General features: G+C 40.5%; 1 protein-coding gene across 1 annotated transcript in view; it reads right to left on the minus strand.

The window, feature by feature from the left end:
- Positions 1-10,995, minus strand: part of LOC125365298 (myosin-13) — a 50,040-nt gene extending 39,045 nt beyond the window's left edge. Inside the window, exons 1-9 of the mRNA XM_048365289.1 lie at positions 10,792-10,995; positions 8,281-8,424; positions 8,034-8,190; positions 5,044-5,071; positions 4,621-4,732; positions 2,280-2,372; positions 1,751-1,814; positions 1,563-1,661; positions 1,355-1,458 (exon numbers count right to left, since the gene is read on the minus strand). Of these exons, the coding sequence (XP_048221246.1) occupies positions 1,355-1,458; positions 1,563-1,661; positions 1,751-1,814; positions 2,280-2,372; positions 4,621-4,732; positions 5,044-5,071; positions 8,034-8,190; positions 8,281-8,424; positions 10,792-10,995 (1,005 nt within the window). The remainder of the gene's footprint in view (positions 1-1,354; positions 1,459-1,562; positions 1,662-1,750; positions 1,815-2,279; positions 2,373-4,620; positions 4,733-5,043; positions 5,072-8,033; positions 8,191-8,280; positions 8,425-10,791) is intronic.
- Between the last annotated feature and the right edge of the window lie 6,745 nt (positions 10,996-17,740).

A 17,740-nucleotide genomic window follows, 5' to 3' on the forward strand; every position in this document is an offset into this window, starting at 1 on the left:
CTTTCTGCTTTATTGCATCAGATAAGAAATCAGTACAATCCTTTCCAGCCATATATATGCTGTTTTCTGGTTAAGGCTATTCAGAGCCAGTGTAATACTGAGAGAAGAAATATAAAGGGTAATGGAGAAATAGTGTTCAAAGCTGAGTATTTGTCATTGCAATATAGCAATCCCCATGTTGTTCAGAAGCAAGCAAATTCATTACAGAATATTAGATCTGGAAGTGGAAACCATCAAAGCTAATGCTATCATTTTCCACATGAGAAAGGGATAAACTTTGCAAATTCCTCCCTTTTTTCTCCTATTTTCTCCTGATGATGTACTGGTCCCATGCTATCAGGTTTACATGGAAAACTTGTCATACATAGATTTTTCAGGAGGTAAAAAGTTAAGAGGAAACAATGGTGATAGCAAGGCTGGATCACTGCTGAGTTAGAGCCTATAGTTGCTATTGGTTTGGTATCATAACCACTTTGCTCATCTTCTGTCAGAAAGCTTTCAATTGGAAAAATCCATCTCTGAGGTACACATAGATTGAATATAGAATAGAGGTTGAAGCATGAGCCAGCCCAATGTCTACTGGTAGGGCTGAAACAAGTATGGACATATCTGGTGAACCAGTACACTGAGTAGGTCAGCAGGATGATATTGAAGAGTGAGACACTTCTTGGGATGACATGAAAAAGTGACCATACCAGGAGCCATTGCAAAATGAAACTTGTTTTTCCTACTTTGTACTTTTTGTTTGTTTGTTTTGGTCAGTCCTGGGTCTTGGACTCAGGGCTTGAGCATTGTCCCTGGCTTCTTTTTGCTCAAGGCTAGCACTCTGCCACTTCAGCCACAGCACCACTTCTGGCTGTTTTCTATTAATGTGGTGCTTGGGAATCGAACCCAGGGCTTCATGTATACGAGGCAAGCACTCTTGCCCCTAGGCCATATTCCCAGTCCCCCCCCCCTTTTTTTTGTATTTTTTTAACTTCTTTGAGTTACAGATGATTTTGGAACTCAAAAACTTCCAAAAAATGTTACAAATATGGTAAATTGAATATTTTATCTGAATTAAAATACTAGAGAATAGAGCTGAAAGGTTTCTGGGAATGGGAGTAGCCTATACTCATTCTCTGAGTTGTTGGGCTCTGAGATCTTGGGTCTAATCATTTAGTGTCCTTTAAAAAATATTTTTTGCAAAGGTGATATACAGAGGGGTTTCAGTTACATAAGTCAGGCATTGAGTACATTTCCTTTTGAACAGTGTCACCGCTCCATTGTCTCTGTATCCCTATTTTCTCATGAGTTTGTGAAGATGCTTTTCAGTTCATAAGCTTCTTAATTCTCTACAAACAAATATACTTACATCTGTTGCCAACAGTTCCTCGCTATCATCAATGCTGGCCACGGTGACCTCTCCTTGGCTCACGAAGGGAAAGTCAAAGGGATTGGTTGAAATCAGAAGCAGATCTGAAGGAGATAATCTCTTTACCATCCATGTGTGACTTACTCTGGGTCATTGTTCCATGGTTGCTCACATTTGGAAGCTAAACAAACATATCCCAAGAGCTTACCAATTAGTTCTGGCTTCTTGTTTGACATGATTTGGTAAAAAATGTGATAGCTTCTCTCACTGGATAGCTGAAATGTCACTCTGGATTTTTCCAGCAGATCTAAAGTAACAATATGTTGTGTCATTTCATATTGCTCAGAGATACCCTTGACTAACTGCCAAGAATTTTTGTAGATCATTTGGACTCACAGGTTTCAATATCTGCCGATGCCAGCTTTCCTGTGGCTCCAAAGTGAATCCGGATAAACTTCCCCTGTCCAGTACAGACGGGAAAACACCACAGACATTTGACTTATATGATTCTGTGCTGGCCTCTAATAACTGCTACCACTGAAAGATGAGGACAACAGTCCTGGGGGAAGTGAATAAGTAGGATCACTTTCTCTCTTTCCGTTTGCCTGGCACTCAAAAGTCCTCACAGGCTGGATTAATCAATGATCAGGTAATTCTATTCAGAGGATCTTGTCTTTTTCTTACAGCTCAGAGGAGCTACACACATACATATCCCTGCATATACTTATTATTCCTGGAAGGCATAAGGCAACACTTTCTTCAATATGTATTAAAATATTCTATTCGACCAGATCGATCTGCATTGCTCGAGGGTAGAGTAGGATCCACTACATTTTAGTTTTTGTGGCAATTTATTCAAAGCTAGCATTTAAGGAGTTTATGTGGTTGCAGGTGACAGGATAGCTGAAGTTGGGCTGGGTCTTACAAATCTGGAAGAGTTGTCATTCCTCACAGTCTTGGCATTTCCAAAGGCCTCCAGTAAGGGGTTGGCCTGAATTATCTGGTCTTCCAAGGTTCCCTAAGGATGAGCAAAGAAAGGAGGGAAAAAGAGAGAGAGGACTTTGAAGTTTCTTCTGTAGTACTCTGTTGGCTCCTAGAAGAAAGTGTGGGTGCTTCAAGGAGGGTCCAGGAGTGGGGCTAGTCAGTGTCACCTGGCAGTCAGTGCAGACTTGTGGAGGAGCACACAGTTCCCCACCCTTCCCCACTGGAGGGGTCTTAGATTCTCCCCTAGGTCAGTTCTTATTATGTAGGACAGGACTGATAAAACATCTGATCATGTTAGAATACAGACCAGAACACTGTCTGTCTGCTTCATTTGACATGAAGACTGCCTTTCATTTCTGGTCACATTCCATTATAAGCCATAGCTGTTGTTTTTGCTTCTGGATTTTTTTGAACAGGTACTTCAAGATTACAATGTGTCATGACCCAACTAAGATCATAGACATTGGTATTTAGAAGACAGAAGAATGTTAGAAATATAAGCAATGCAAGACAGTACACAGCAGAAACTGTGGCCTACGAAAATGTTCAAGTAGCAATGTTTTCATGAGAAAGAATGCCCAGAAGTCTGCAACAGCAAGCAGAGTTTATATCCTCATTCTCATGATTTTCATGATTACTTAGCCATTTGGTTGTTTTTTGTTTTGTTTTGTTTTGTTTTTGGCTAGTCCTGGGGCTTGGACTCAGGGCCTGAGCACTGTCCCTGGCTTCTTTTTGCTCAAGGCTAGCACTCTGCCACTTCAGCCACAGTGCCACTTCTGGCCATTTTCTGCATATGTGGTGCTGGGGAATTGAACCCCGGGCCTCATGTATACAAGGCAAGCACTCTTGCCACTAGGCCATATCCCCAGCCCTACTTAGCCATTTGGAAACAATGGCTAAACCTATTCTCAAAATTTGGTCCCTGGGTGGGCTGAGAATATGGTCTGGTGGCAAGAGTGCTTGCCTAGTATACATGAAGCCCTGGGTTCGATTCCCCAGCACCACATATATAGAAAACGCCAGAAGTGGCCCTGTGGCTCTAGTGGCAGAGTGCTAGCCTTGAGCAAAAAGAAGCCAGGGACAGTGCTCAGGCCCTGGGTCCAAGCCCAGGACTGGCAAAAAATTGGGTCCCTGGACCAGCAGTGTGAACCTTACCTAGGAATATGTTAGAGACGCAAACTAAGAGGTCCTGCCCCAGTCCTACTCAACTAGAAATTCTTGGGTGGGATCTCACAATTCCTTGAAAAGGCTCATTGGCTGATTCTGATATGCACTACAGTGTGGAAACCCCTGATGGAACCATTACTTCTCCAGAGAAAGATGCAGAATTGGCAAAGATCCCTGAATTGCTGCTGATTGAATTAAGGTTAGACCACAAGTGCATATCAGTAGGACCAACTCTTGTCTTGTTCTATTGTATTCTTGTGACATAATAAGAAGTATTCATCCAGTTTCTGAGCACGGATGTTCTAAACCACTTGGGAATCTCTGAAGCGACAACCATCTTTCCTAATTCTAATATCTGAATGGCTGAGAAGGGTTGCAGAATGATGGTGGGATGGTGGCTGGTTGCCAGAGGATGCCCACCAAGTGTTTGGAGAGTTTGAGATTTCAGGAGAGAGGAGCTGAAGGCAGAGCTTATCATCAATGGTCAATGATTCAGTCAGTTATGCCAACCTAATGAAGTCTCCATAAAATCTTTAAGCAAAGGGTTATGGAGAGCTTTCAGACTGATGCACCATGGAGATATTGGGAGGTAGCATGCCCAGAAAGGTGTGGAACCCTTCTATAACTATTCTCTCATACATTGTCCTATATCTCTTCTCTCTGGTTGTTCTTGAGTTTATATCCAGTAAATATGTCATATTTTTCTAAATTTTGTGAACTATTCTAGCAAGTAATTGAACCTGAGAGGGTGGGGAGATTGTGGGAACTTCCCACAATTTAGTCAGAAGGATAAATAGAACAATCTGGGGCTGGTGACTGTCATCTGACGTGAGAGTAATCTTGTGGGACTGTGCCCTTATCCTGTTGGGTCTCATGCTATCTCTAGCTATCAGTGTTAGAACTGAGTGGTAATTTCAGAGAATTAGAAAATTGTTTGATATGGAAAAAAAAAACTTCAGGATTTTTTTTAAAGTCATGCAGTTGTTCTGTCTAAGATACAGAGATGAAAAGAAATGTGGCCAATCTCCGCATCTCTGTTGAGCATAATTCTTGGTGCTCACCCAGGGTTTTGGGTATATGTATTCCAACAAATCTGTGGGCATACCGCTGCTCACCTGCATTTTGCCAGATTGCTGCTCTTTCTTCTTGTCCCCAGTGACTGCAATTGTGGCAAAGTACTGGATGACACGCTTGGTGTTCACAGTCTTCCCAGCACCAGATTCTCCACTGTGGATTTGCAAATAAATGGGATAAAGTCACAAAGTGCTGGTGCTCAGGGGGCTGAGACCTGGAAGATCAAGGTTCTAAACCATCCCAGGGAGAAACAAGATCTGAGATACTCCATCTTCAATTAACAAGAAAAAAAAAGCCAGGCTGGAGATCGGGTTCAAGTGGTACAGAAGCAGCTGTGAGCAAGCAAGCAAATGCATGAGGCTCTGAATTCAAGCTCCGAGTAACCAGGAAAAATGAAAATGGTATAAGGAAAGGTGCAGGAGCAGTATTAGATTGTAAGTCATCATGGTGCAAATATTACTCACGTTATGAGGATGGACTGGTTGTCTCGATCTAGAAACAGAACAAATGAACAAATCAGACAGGATTACAAACACAGGGCAGCACTAGGGGAAGTAAGCAATTACAGACTCTGGTTTTGGTTTTGTCACAAATTAGAGGTGAAACTTCAAGCTGTATTATAAAGCTATAGTAACAAAAACAGCTTGGTATTGGCACAGGAACAGGCCTGAAGACCAATGGAACAGAATTGAAGACCCAGGAATGAACCCACAGAACTACGCCTACTTAATCTTTGATAAAGGAGCTAAAACAATAGTATGGAAGAAAGATAGCCTCTTTAACAAGTGGTGCTGGCAAAACTGGCTCAACACATGCAACAAACTAAAATTAGATCCTTATATATCACCCTGCACCAAAATCAATTCCAAATGGATTAAAGACCTCGAAATCAAAACAGACACCCTGAAAACACTAAAGGAAGGAGTAGGAGAAACACTTGGGCTCCTTGGCGTAGGACGGAACTTCCTTAACAAAGACCCAGAAAGTCTACAAATCAGAGAAAGGTTGGACAAATGGGACTGCATCAAACTGCAGAGCTTCTGCACGGCAAAGGACATAGCTCGCAAGATAAACAGAAAGCCCACAGACTGGGAGAAGATCTTTACCAGACATTCAACAGACAAAGGTCTCATATAAAAAATATATGCAGAACTAAAAAAATTACCTTCTTCCAAAACAAAACCGCAAAGAACCAATAGCCTCCTCATCAAGTGGGCTAAAGACTTAAAAAGAGACTTCTCTGATGAGGAAATGAGAATGGCCAAGAGACATGAAAAAATACTCTACATCACTGGCCATAAAAGAAATGCAAATCAAAACAACATTGAGATTCCATCTCACCCCAGTAAGGATGTCCTATATCAAGAAAACTAACAATAACAATTGTTGGAGGGGATGTGGCCAAAAGGGAACCCTACTTCATTGTTGGTGGGAATGTAAACTGATTCAGCCACTCTGGTAAGCAGTATGGAGATTCCTCAGAAGGCTAAATATAGAACTCCCCTATGACCCAGCAGCCCCACTTTTGGGTATCTATCCAAAAGACCACAAACAAAGTCACAGTAATGCCACCAGCACAACAATGTTCATCGCAGCACAGTTTGTCATAGCGAGAATCTGGAACCAACCCAGATGCCCCTCAGTAGACGAATGGATCAGGAAAATGTGGTACATATACACAATGGAATTTTATGCCTCTATCAGAAAGAATGACATTGTCCCATTTGTAAGGAAATGGAAGGACTTGGAAAAAGTTATACTAAGTGAAGTGAACCAGACCCAAAGAAACATGGACTCTATGGTCTCCCTTATTGGGAATAATTAGTACAGGTTTAGGCAAGTCATAGCAGAGCATCACAAGGCCCAATAGCTATACCCTTATGAACACATAAGATGATGCTATGTGAAATGAACTCCATGTTATGGAGACAATTGTTATATCACAGTTGTAACTACTTTCAACGTCCCATGTGTATATGTAACTTCTATTATTGATGATGTTCTTGTATCCCCTTTCTGTGGTTGTACCTACACTATCTCTGTAATCTTATTTGAGTATATTGGAAATCATGTATACTGGTATTGGAAGTACGAAATTGAAAGGGAATACCAAATTTGAGAGACACAGGGTAAAAAAAGACAAAGAACTACAAAAGCAATACTTGCAAAACTGTTTGGTGTAAGTGAACTGAACACCTGGGGGGGGGAAGGGAAAGGGGGAGGAGGGTGGGGGGTATGAGGGACAAGGTAACAAACAGTACAAGAAATGTATCCAATGCCTAACGTATGAAACTGTAACCTCTCTGTACATCAGTTTGATAATAAAAATTTGAAAAAAAAAGTTGACAAAACAAAAACAAAAACAAACAAATTAGAGGTGAGATGTAGGCAAGTTTAATCTTCCTGGGGAGAATTTGTACAGATTTCCTAAATGGGGAGACTGTAGTACAGTCAGCCTTGGAGGTGAACAAGATAAAAGTTATTCATGTTTGTAGATCTTTAGCTGCTTTCTAGTATTTTCTTATTTCTCTTCTAAATAAGCAAAGAAAGTCTCATACTCAGAGATAGTGAGAGACCATAGGTTTTCATTAAAATTTACAGTCCTGGATTAACCATCAGTGCATTTGGGTGGGAATGAATCTGGGAATGAAACCAGGACCCTGCAAATGCCCCGCAGACATTCTACCACTAAGCTACATCTCTCCAATACTTTCTCTTGCTTTTATTTTCTACTTCTGGAAAGTAATACTGGTTTTACATTTATAGAGTATGTAGATTGAATCGCATCACTGTAAAATGTATATTTATATATAACATGTATGTATAAATATATACATATCTTACATATACATGTATACATATATACATATATATATCTTATTTGGAAATATATGGAAATGGATCTAATTAGTCAAAAGGAGGTCATCCTGGAGTAGGGTGAGCCCCTGACTGGCTATGGCTGGTGTCTTTATAATATAGGGGCATTTAAAAACAGACAGATACACAGGGTATTAAATGAGATGAAGACAGGGATCAAAGCATTGCTTCTAAAAGCTAAGGAACACTAAAGATTGTCAGCAAACTACCAAAACCAGATGAGAGGCCTCAGACATATTGACTCTCACTGTCCCCAGAAAGAACCAACTTCAATGACACTTTTTTTTTTTAAAGTAGTTACTGATATAGTTTCTTTTCTAGATATGCCCACACAGGGAGTGCATTGGGAACAGGGGCAGGGCATGCTACAATCCCCTCTTGAATAGGCATTAGTCTAGTATGACGCCAGCTATGACCACTGACTGACCCTGTCACACAACCTGACTGGTCATAAAAGATACTGCACTTCTGACTTTTTGGTCTCCAAATTCTGTACATTCCTCATATCATGTTGATCACTGCAGTATTCAGATGACCAGAGATTACACACTTCAAAGAAGAATCAGAGACCACTCACCAGTCAGCATGAACTGATAGGCATTGTCAGAGATGGAGAAGATGTGGGGTGGGGCCTCCTGGCGCTTTTTGCCTCTGTAGGCAGCCACCACCTCAGGATTGTACACTGGCAGCCACTTGTAGGGGTTGACGGTGACACAGAAGAGGCCAGAGTAGGTCTGTGGAGAAATCAGATGAAATGTCTTCTTTAGATATTGTTTTTAATGAAGAGAGATAAATGAAATAGGAAGACACCAAGGTACACTCACGTAGATCATCCAGGCTGCATAGCGCTCTTTGAGGTTATACAGCACAGCAGGCTCATGCAGGTGAGTCATCATGGCCATGTCTTCAATCTTGTCAAACTTGGGAGGGTTCATGGGGAATACCTGGTCACTGTTGAGAGTGAGCACCTGGGCATGGAGAAAAAAGGCAGGTGATGAGTGCCATGTAACTCCCCCGACTGGAGGGAGTGCAGTTGTGAGCTACTGTGGCAAACATCTCATTGTTACAGTAACTTAATGGAACATTTCCATGTCTAGCAATGACTCAGGACTAACTGGCCTACTATGAACCTGATTCCACTGAAACTCTATAACCAATTCTTGCCCATCCCTACCCCAAGTCAGCTTGCCATTGTGTGTACCAGAAGAGGGCTACAGGAGTGCAGAGGTATATAGCACTTTGGTCCTCCAATGACCAGATTGGGTAGGGTGGTCAATGTCAAGGAAGATTGCCTTGGTTTACCATATTTGCTGTGAACGTGGGTATGATACAAGGTTGGAAAACAGGAACACACTACTCTAATGTGTTCTCTGCATGTCCACTTCAATATGCCTGCTCTTGTGGATTCTTTTGTCTAGAATATCTTCATTGAAATTATTTCTAGATAACATAAAAGCTGATTTCAATCATCTTCTTGCCAAACCCATTTCTTCTCTCCTCAGTTTCTCCAATGCTCCAATAATTCTTCAAAACTTTGATCTCATTGTTAAAACGCTTGGAATTGCCTCATGACAGAATACTATTTTGAAACAATTACTAAATCTCTCCCCCCCACCCCCGCCGTAATTTTTCCACCTTTTCCTCTCATTCTAGCTTGCAATAGCATCTTCCTTTATTCAGGAGATATAGACAATAGGACAGGAAAGGGAACTTGCCTGTATGGTTTTCTAGATTTTTCCCTCCCCTACACCTAAGTTCATAGAAAAGCTTTGAATTTTTTCTTTGCCAGTCCTAGGGCTTGAACTCAGGGCCTGAGCACTGTCCCTGGCTTCTTTTTACTCAAGGCTAGCACTCTGCCACTTGAGTCACAGCACCACTTTTGTTTTTTTTTCTATATATATGGTGCTGAGGAATCGAACCCAGGGCTTCATGTATATGAGGCAAACACTCTACCACTAGGCCATATTCCCAGCCCAAGTTTTGGATGTTTTACAGAGAAGGTAAAAGGAACAAGACTTGCTGGTATAGACTAAATTTCTCAAGGAAGAGAGGTCTTCCTCTCCCACTGCTCTAGACTGTAGAGTAGCCAAGGGAAACTGCATATCCTCAACATTTAGGGACTGATGCTTGTTTCTTATTTTTCCCACTAAAAAATATCTTTTATAAGCCAGACATTGGTGGGTCACACCTGTAAGCCTACCTACTCAGCAGAGTGAGATCTGAGGATCAGAAGCCTGCCTGGGCAAGAAAGTCCATGACACTCTTATCTCCAATTAAGCATCAAATAAGCTGGAAGTGGAGCTGTAGCTGAGGTTGTAGATCACTAGCCTTGAGCAAAAGAGCTCAGAGACAGCACCCAGGCACTGAGTTCAAGCCACAGGATAAGCAACCCCCCCAAAATCCCTAAGTAGTTGTACAAAGGAGCTGCCATTGATCAAAGCAGTTTATGAAACAATATATCTTGCTCCAGTTTTATTACTGTACTCTCCTCTTCTTCCTCCTCTCTTCATTGCTCTACCCCATTCTTTCAAGTACCCATTTCCTGGTGTTAATTTTGTTGGATGGTGAGTTAGCCTCTCTAAGGAATGACACCATTTGAGAATCCCAACAGCTATTTCTTAGTACATCCTCCAGGGAGTCTGTGAGGCCCTGTTGTCATACTGTATAAGGTTCTGAAAATGTGACACTGTCCTCAAGTGGGGACAGAGGACAGTGTGATAGAAGAGTGATAGAAGAAAAGGGGCTGGTAATAGGTCAAGTTTAATAATAATATAAATAAAGCAAGATCTGCCTCCTAGGCCTGAGTTTTTGAACTGAGATAATAACTTTCCTATACCCAAGGCTATGTTCGATGTCAACCTTTGGAAAAGTATGTGCTTAGGTTACTGGCTTCGAGTTGCAAAATGATCCAAACACTTCAGTGGAGATCTGATAGCAGAGCACACTGATGCTGATTGTCCACATTGAACTAGACAGGCCCTGCTGAACTTCCCTTGCAAGACCTGCTGTGGCTAAGAGACTGAAATTGGTTGCCCCAGCTACAATCAGCAGCCATTTCTCCTTAAGTAATCCACCCTCTTCCATCTGCTCCTGCCTTTCCCCTTTCCTCCAAGGCCAACACTACAAAATCATATAGAGCCCAAATTCTGGAATGAGAAAGGCAGGAGTGAAGGTATACATAATGGCAGCTTTCCCCTGTCCATTCCCCTCAGAACAGTAAATTCAAGTTTATTTGATCCTCAGATTCCTATGGACCTGCATGCTGTGCTGATATTCTATTCCAAAGGCAGCTGAGAATCCTTCCTCTTATCAATGATGTCAGAGCTCAACATTACCCGATCATCCAGGGTCTTGACTGTGACTTTGCCATTCTCCCTGCTCTGGATCATGCCTTTCACGTACATCTCCTTATCATCCACTGCAAAGCAAGCTTTCTTAGAATCAAATGGACGATTCTGAGCTTCAATTCTCTCCTTCTCTGGCTTCCGGAGGTAGGGAGCTGCTTCTCCAAAAATGGCCATCTCTGCGTCAGTGCTCATGATGACTTTGGTGGGCTGGGAAGAGAAAGGGGGCACTGCTGGGTCTCCTGCTTGGATGTCTATTCAATCTGCAGCCCCCCCACTCCCCCGCGGTGCTTTCCATCCAAACACTGGGCCAGATTTAAAGATTCCTGGGATGAACCTATAGACTGAGATATCTGTAACCAGGTCTAAGCATTGAGTGGGAAAATGGTGATGAGTGAGAAGGAATGACTTATGATAAGAGAAATAAAAAGCATGAAAGCTGTTTTACTCTCTGTTTTATTCTCTTATTTTAGAGAATATCTTAGTTTGGTTCTTCAATTAGTTAGCATAAGCAATTTCAAACCAACTAGACAATGCCAGGGTGAACCTAGGAAAGGAGGCTGCAGGAAGCACTTCTTGTAAATTGGACATCCTGTTTGAGCCTGCTCACTTCAGCACCATCCCCAATCTTCCATAGGTCTGAAAATATTCATCACAGTGCAAGAATTCCTAACACAAAATTCAGATAGCCCAGTGACAAGTAAATGATGTGGACATCATTTGTTTGGAAAATGAATCAGCGTGAAACATGACTTTTATTATTATTATTATTATTTCTGCTGGTCCTGTGGTTTGAACTCAGGATCTGGGCACTCTCCCTGAGCTTTTTCCACTTAAGGATAGTGCTCTACCACTTGAGCCACAGCTCCACTACCTGCAGAGTGGAAAGAATTAATTATTAATAATTAATTTTATCTTTCATTTCCCTAAAGGTAGTCCATCTCTAGAGCTATGGCTTATGTAGTTTTTATAAAGTAGTAGTCAAACTTTGTGATGTCAGAACCCCGTCACACTCTGTTTTATGGTTTTGTTTTTTGAGACAGGGGCTTTCTATGTATCCCAAGTTGGCCCCAAACTTATGCTCTTCCTGCCTTTTTTTTCCCAGAATGCTGCAATTATAGGTGTGCACCCCTTATGCTTTTAAAATTAAATTACAAGAACTTGAGCTTTTTGCTTATGTCAGTCATATCTAGCAACACACACTATATGAGAAATTAAAATAGAGAAAAATGCACTGATTCTTAAAATTTACTGCCAAATTCCTCATGTATTAGCATGAACCATGTATTTTTTTCTTTAATTTTTATTATCAAGCTGATGTACAGAGAGGTTACAGTTTCATACGTTAGGCATTGGATACATTTCTTGTACTGTTTGTTACCTTGTCCTTCATACCCCCCACCCTCCTCCCCCTTCCCCCCCCGGAGGTGTTCAGTTCACCTACACCAAACAGTTTTGCAAGTATTGCTTTTGTAGTTGTTTGTCTTTTTTTACCCTGTGTCTCTCAAATTTGGTATTCCCTTTCAATTTCCTGCATCCAATACCAGTATACACGGTTTCCAATATACTCAGATAAGATTACAGAGATAGTGTAGGTACAACCACAGGAAGGTGATACAAGAACATCATCAATAATAGAAGCTACATATACACATGGGACGTTGAAAGTAGTTACAACTGTGATATAACAATTGTCTCCATAACATGGAGTTCATTTCACTTAGCATCATCTTATGTGTTCATAAGGGTATAGCTATTGGGCCTTGTGATGCTCTGCTATGACTTGCCTAAACCTGTACTAATTATTCCCAATAAGGGAGACCATAGAGTCCATGTTTCTTTGGGTCTGGCTCACTTCACTTAGTATAACTTTGTCCAAGTCCTTCCATTTCCTTACAAATGGGACAATGTCATTCTTTCTGATAGAGGCATAAAATTCCATTGTGTATATGTACCACATTTTCCTGATCCATTCGTCTACTGAGGGGCATCTGGGTTGGTTCCAGATTCTCGCTATGACAAACTGTGCTGCGATGAACATTGTTGTGCTGGTGGCATTACTGTGATTTTGTTTGTGGTCTTTTGGATAGATACCCAAAAGTGGGGCTGCTGGGTCATAGAGGAGTTCTATATTTAGCCTTCTGAGGAATCTCCATACTGCTTGCCAGAGTGGCTGAACCAGTTTGAACCATGTATTTTTTATACAAGTGATATTCTCTAAAACACAAATACTGCTGGGAAAGAGTAACACCATTTTTCATTTTTGCAAATGCCTACTGTCTGCCTCATAGAAAGAAAGGTGGATTTTCATTTCTACTTCTATATTCAGTCTATTGGCATATGTTTTTATTGATGAATGTGCCTATAAAAATAGTCCAGCTCTCTACATAGTAGCATACTTTGGAAAAGGAAAGAATATGTTGTGGGCTGGGAATATGGCCTAGTGGCAAGTGTGCTTGCCTCGTATACATGAAGCCCTGGGTTCAATTCCCCAGCACCACATATATAGAAAATGGCCAGAAGTGGCACTATGGCTCAAATGGCAGAGTGCTAGCCTTGAGCAAAAAGAAGCACGGGACAGTGCTCAGGCCCTGAGTCCAAGACCCAGGACTGGCAAAAAAAAAAAAAAAAAAGGAAAGAATATGTTAACCATGTTTTTGTATAGTAGCTCTTCTTAAATGCACTACCAAAACTTGACAAGTGGTAGATTCTCAAAGGTTATTTGCAACATGGATTCTGAAAACACATTGACAGATACTTTGCCCTCTATTATAACCCAGTGCAATGAAATTAAGCTGAGGGAGGAGAAGGCAGATTTTGGTAGCATAAGAATTAAGCCTAAAGTTGGGGAAAGACTGAAATGTTTGATGTTGTGTTCATTTCTTTCATTTTTCTTTTCTCACTCTCCCTCTCTTCCTTCCTTTCCCTCCCTTCCTCCTTTCCTTCCTTCCTTCCTTCCTTCCTTCCTTCCTTCCTTCCTTCCTTCCTTCCTTCCTTCCTTCCTTTCCATCTTTCTGTCTTCCTATCTTTCTCTCTCTACCTTCTTTCTCTTTTTCTTTCTTTCTTATAGTACTGGAATTTAAACACAAGGCCTTGTTATTATTAGACAGGTGTTCTACCAATTGAGCCACACCTTCAGGTCTGTTTTTAGTCTTTTTTAAAAGCTTTTCCATCTGGGACTCAAATTATTACTAGTTTTCATGTAGAGATTTTTTTCTCTCCCTCCACCTAGTATGTTCTAACTACAACACAGAGTCTAATGGCTGACTCTTCAACATATTACCTGAGTGATGTTTGAGTTACCTCAGCAATATTCTTACAAAGGTGATGGTCATCCTAATTGAATATCTCCATGCACAATTCCTTTCCATGTGGAGCAGGGTTGGTAGGGTGAAGACACTTCTTGCTTTAATATACAGGCTAGCTCTCTGGAATTTTAGGCTGATCAATTCTCATCATAGCTCTTGATTACAAAAGGACAAGTTTAGATCATCCTAGTGGACAACTCTTCACTCATCTGATTGCTGTTCTGTGTCCTCCTTAACTTCCTTCTTCACACTAAATAGCACCAGTGGTATACTCATCTGCTTCTTTTATGATGTGTTTCTGAATCACCTTTACTGCCCTGGCCACTCTACCCTGAATCTGCTCCTGCTAATCTCCAAAAGCGCATGTTGTCCCCTGTTAGAGGGTGTCCTCACCTCTGTTGACCTAGGTGTAATGGCCAAGGTGATGACTGCTCACTGGCAGCCATGTCATTCTGCTGACTCACCCCACGGTTCACTGGGTAGGAAAGACCCTCAATCCTCCTCGTGCATGTGGTTGCTACACACACATCTTCTCCATATATTTACACAGCTAGGTGTTGAAACCCAAGAGTAAAACCATTCATTCTTGGCTGAAGAACTTTACTTTGTTAGGGATTACCTAACTCTCTGGGCATAGGAAGCATGGTGACTGTTGAGTTCTACCATCAGAATCTCCCTTAATTAGCCTCACTTTTCTTTTATGGTCATGACCTACTCCCACATTGCTTGTTCCACCACCTCCTCTGTTCATATTGCTAAGGACCTTCTAACTGACATGGCCACTTACATCCACCTCTCCTTCATTCCTGCTTCCCTCATGTTCCTATCTCTGTTGCTGCTCAGTGTACCTTGATATTGCTTGTGATTGTCTTCTCTGTCCTAGGAATTTCTCAGCCACTCCATCTTGTCAGCAATCGTGTAGTTACAACTCAAGGATATTTTGGTTTCTTTGATTATAATTCACCTAGGATAACTTGTCTTTTGAATTTATCTTAAAAAAATTATCTTTAGTAGTTGAACAAAAAAGTTTCCTTTCCACCTGTCAGTTTATGAGTGTAATGTGTTTTGATCGTTCCATCTCTTCCATAACTATCCCCATCTCTCCCAACCCCATCTGTATCCTCAAATGTTCCTAGTTCCAATTTCACATGTGTACATTGGATATTATAACTGAATTCTCCCAACCTCCCTCTCTCCTTCCATCTACTGCTTTCCCCCCTCACCCTCCCTCCTCTTAGATACCACAAGTTCTAGCTTCTTGGTATTCATGTGTTAATTATTCAAAGAATTTACATAATTGGAATCTTCCCCTGAAAATACTTTAGTTAATGTTTGCACATATATGCATATGATCCTGTATGTGTTTACATATATGCCTATAATTTAGGCTTAATCACATATGAGAGGAAACATGTCCTTTGTTTCTCTGAGGCTGACTCACTCCCTTACTTACTCACTTAGCATCATTTTGTCCAGGACCATCTGGGTTAGAATTAACTTCGAATATACACTTTTTTTTTTTGAGGAAAAGTGTTTTATGATCACATTGTAGATATGTTTGAACACTCTCTTACTCTTTCAGCATTGCTTGTGAGCAAAGGCATAGCTTCATGGATACAAGGTTGCAAAGCCTGCATAAAGATTAGCAACATTACCCAGTTTATGCAAACTGACTCTCAGACATCAGACCTGAATCCTGAGCAACTATGCATAATTGACCTGGAGCTTGCCTGTTATGGTCCGCATTATATATTTGATACATTTCAGTGCACATTTGGGAAGCTATTATTGCTTTGGTAAAACTTGCATATTCTGTTATCTGCCTTTAAGAATATTTCAGTAATTGGACTGAGATTCATGGATTCAGCTTCTTTCAAGCATGGTAAGAATGAGATGTGTATGCTAATTTCACTGGTCACATTTACAATTAAGATAAATGTAATTTTTTTTTTGCTTTATAGTTGGGCTTTATTAGTGCACTTACTTTTTTTTTCAAATTTTTATTATCAAACTGATGTACAGAGAGGTTACAGTTTCATACATTAGGCATTGGATACATTTCTTGTACTGTTTGTTACCTTGTCCCTCATACCCACCTCCCTTCTCCCCCTTTCCCTCCCCCCCCCAGGTGTTCAGTTCACTTACACCAAACAGTTTTGCAAGTATTGCTTTTGTAGTTGTTTGTCTTTTTTTACCCTGTGTCTCTCAATTTTGGTATTCCCTTTCAATTTCCTGCATCCAATACCAGTATACACGGTCCAATATACTCAGATAAGATTACAGAGATAGTGTAGGTACAACCACAGGAAGGTGATACAAGAACATCATCAATAATAGAAGCTACAGATACACATGGGACGTTGAAAGTAGTTACAACTGTGATATAACAATTGTTTCCATAACATGGAGTTCATTTCACTTAGCATCATCTTATGTGTTCATAAGGGTATAGCTATTGGGCCTTGTGATACTCTGCTATGACTTGCCTAAACCTGTACTAATTATTCCCAATAAGGGAGACCATAGAGTCCATGTTTCTTTGGGTCTGGCTCACTTCACTTAGTATAACTTTTTCCAAGTCCTTCCATTTCCTTACAAATGGGACAATGTCGATAAATGTAATTCTTACCTTCTGGTTCCCAAAATAATGCTCAGTGTCCTCCAAGAAGGGCCTCTTCTTGAGGTTGGTTCAAAAAATCAGAAACAAGCAGAAAACAAATGAATTACAAAGACTTAAATGTAGAAATTGTTTTTGTTATAGCTTATCCATATTTTTATAGATGTCCAATGGACGGTGTGTGATAAAAATAAAGTTTCCATTTTGTCTTTTGGTTAACTCATGACTGTTTACATAACTGGTTAATTACAACATATTTTTAAAAAGAAACTAGTGTGTACAAAATACTGTGTGACTTTCTTAGAAAGTACATAAAAGAATAAAGTACACTCTGACATACAAAAATTCAAGATTTAGGAAGTACTAAGAGGAATGTTCCAATAAATAGGAACAAAGAAGATTCAGCCACATTTTTGTAACAATATGGTATTATGAGAACTTGCATCTTAGGGGAGATCTAGGAGGAGTCAGGGCAAAAGAAGAGGAATGGTCAAATTGTAATTTGGATACTTTGAGGCCATCCAAAATTGTCCAATTCTTTGCCAATGAGAGAAGAATCATGACTATGGGTAGAGTTCTTTCAAAGTTGTAGGATGAATGTTCTTACATGTTCTAAAATCCCCAGAAGAAGATGAGGTGGGAAGCTAGAAACTCATCTAAGACTGAACAATTACATCGGCTCTAGGAACTTCCAAAGAATGTCACTATCTGAAGACTATACATGTCTGAAAAACTGTTAGTACCAAATTAATTTAAACAAGCTTCCTATTTACCATATAATACTTTTGCAGAGCCTGTGAACATGTCATGAAATTGCATGTGGGCAGGAACAGATAGTTCATCATTTTCTTTATGGCTCTGATTAATTTCTTCTCTCTCTTTTTTATGAGTCTAAAAATTCTAGTTGTATTCTAAAATTCACATAAACTTCTCAGAAGAAAATTAATGTATTTATGTAACTTGAGAGTAGGGACAGGAAGAGGAAAATCGGGGAGAACAGAGGAAGGGCTAACAT

This window comes from Perognathus longimembris, chromosome 17 (assembly GCF_023159225.1).
Source record: "Perognathus longimembris pacificus isolate PPM17 chromosome 17, ASM2315922v1, whole genome shotgun sequence".
NCBI lineage: Eukaryota > Metazoa > Chordata > Mammalia > Rodentia > Heteromyidae > Perognathus > Perognathus longimembris.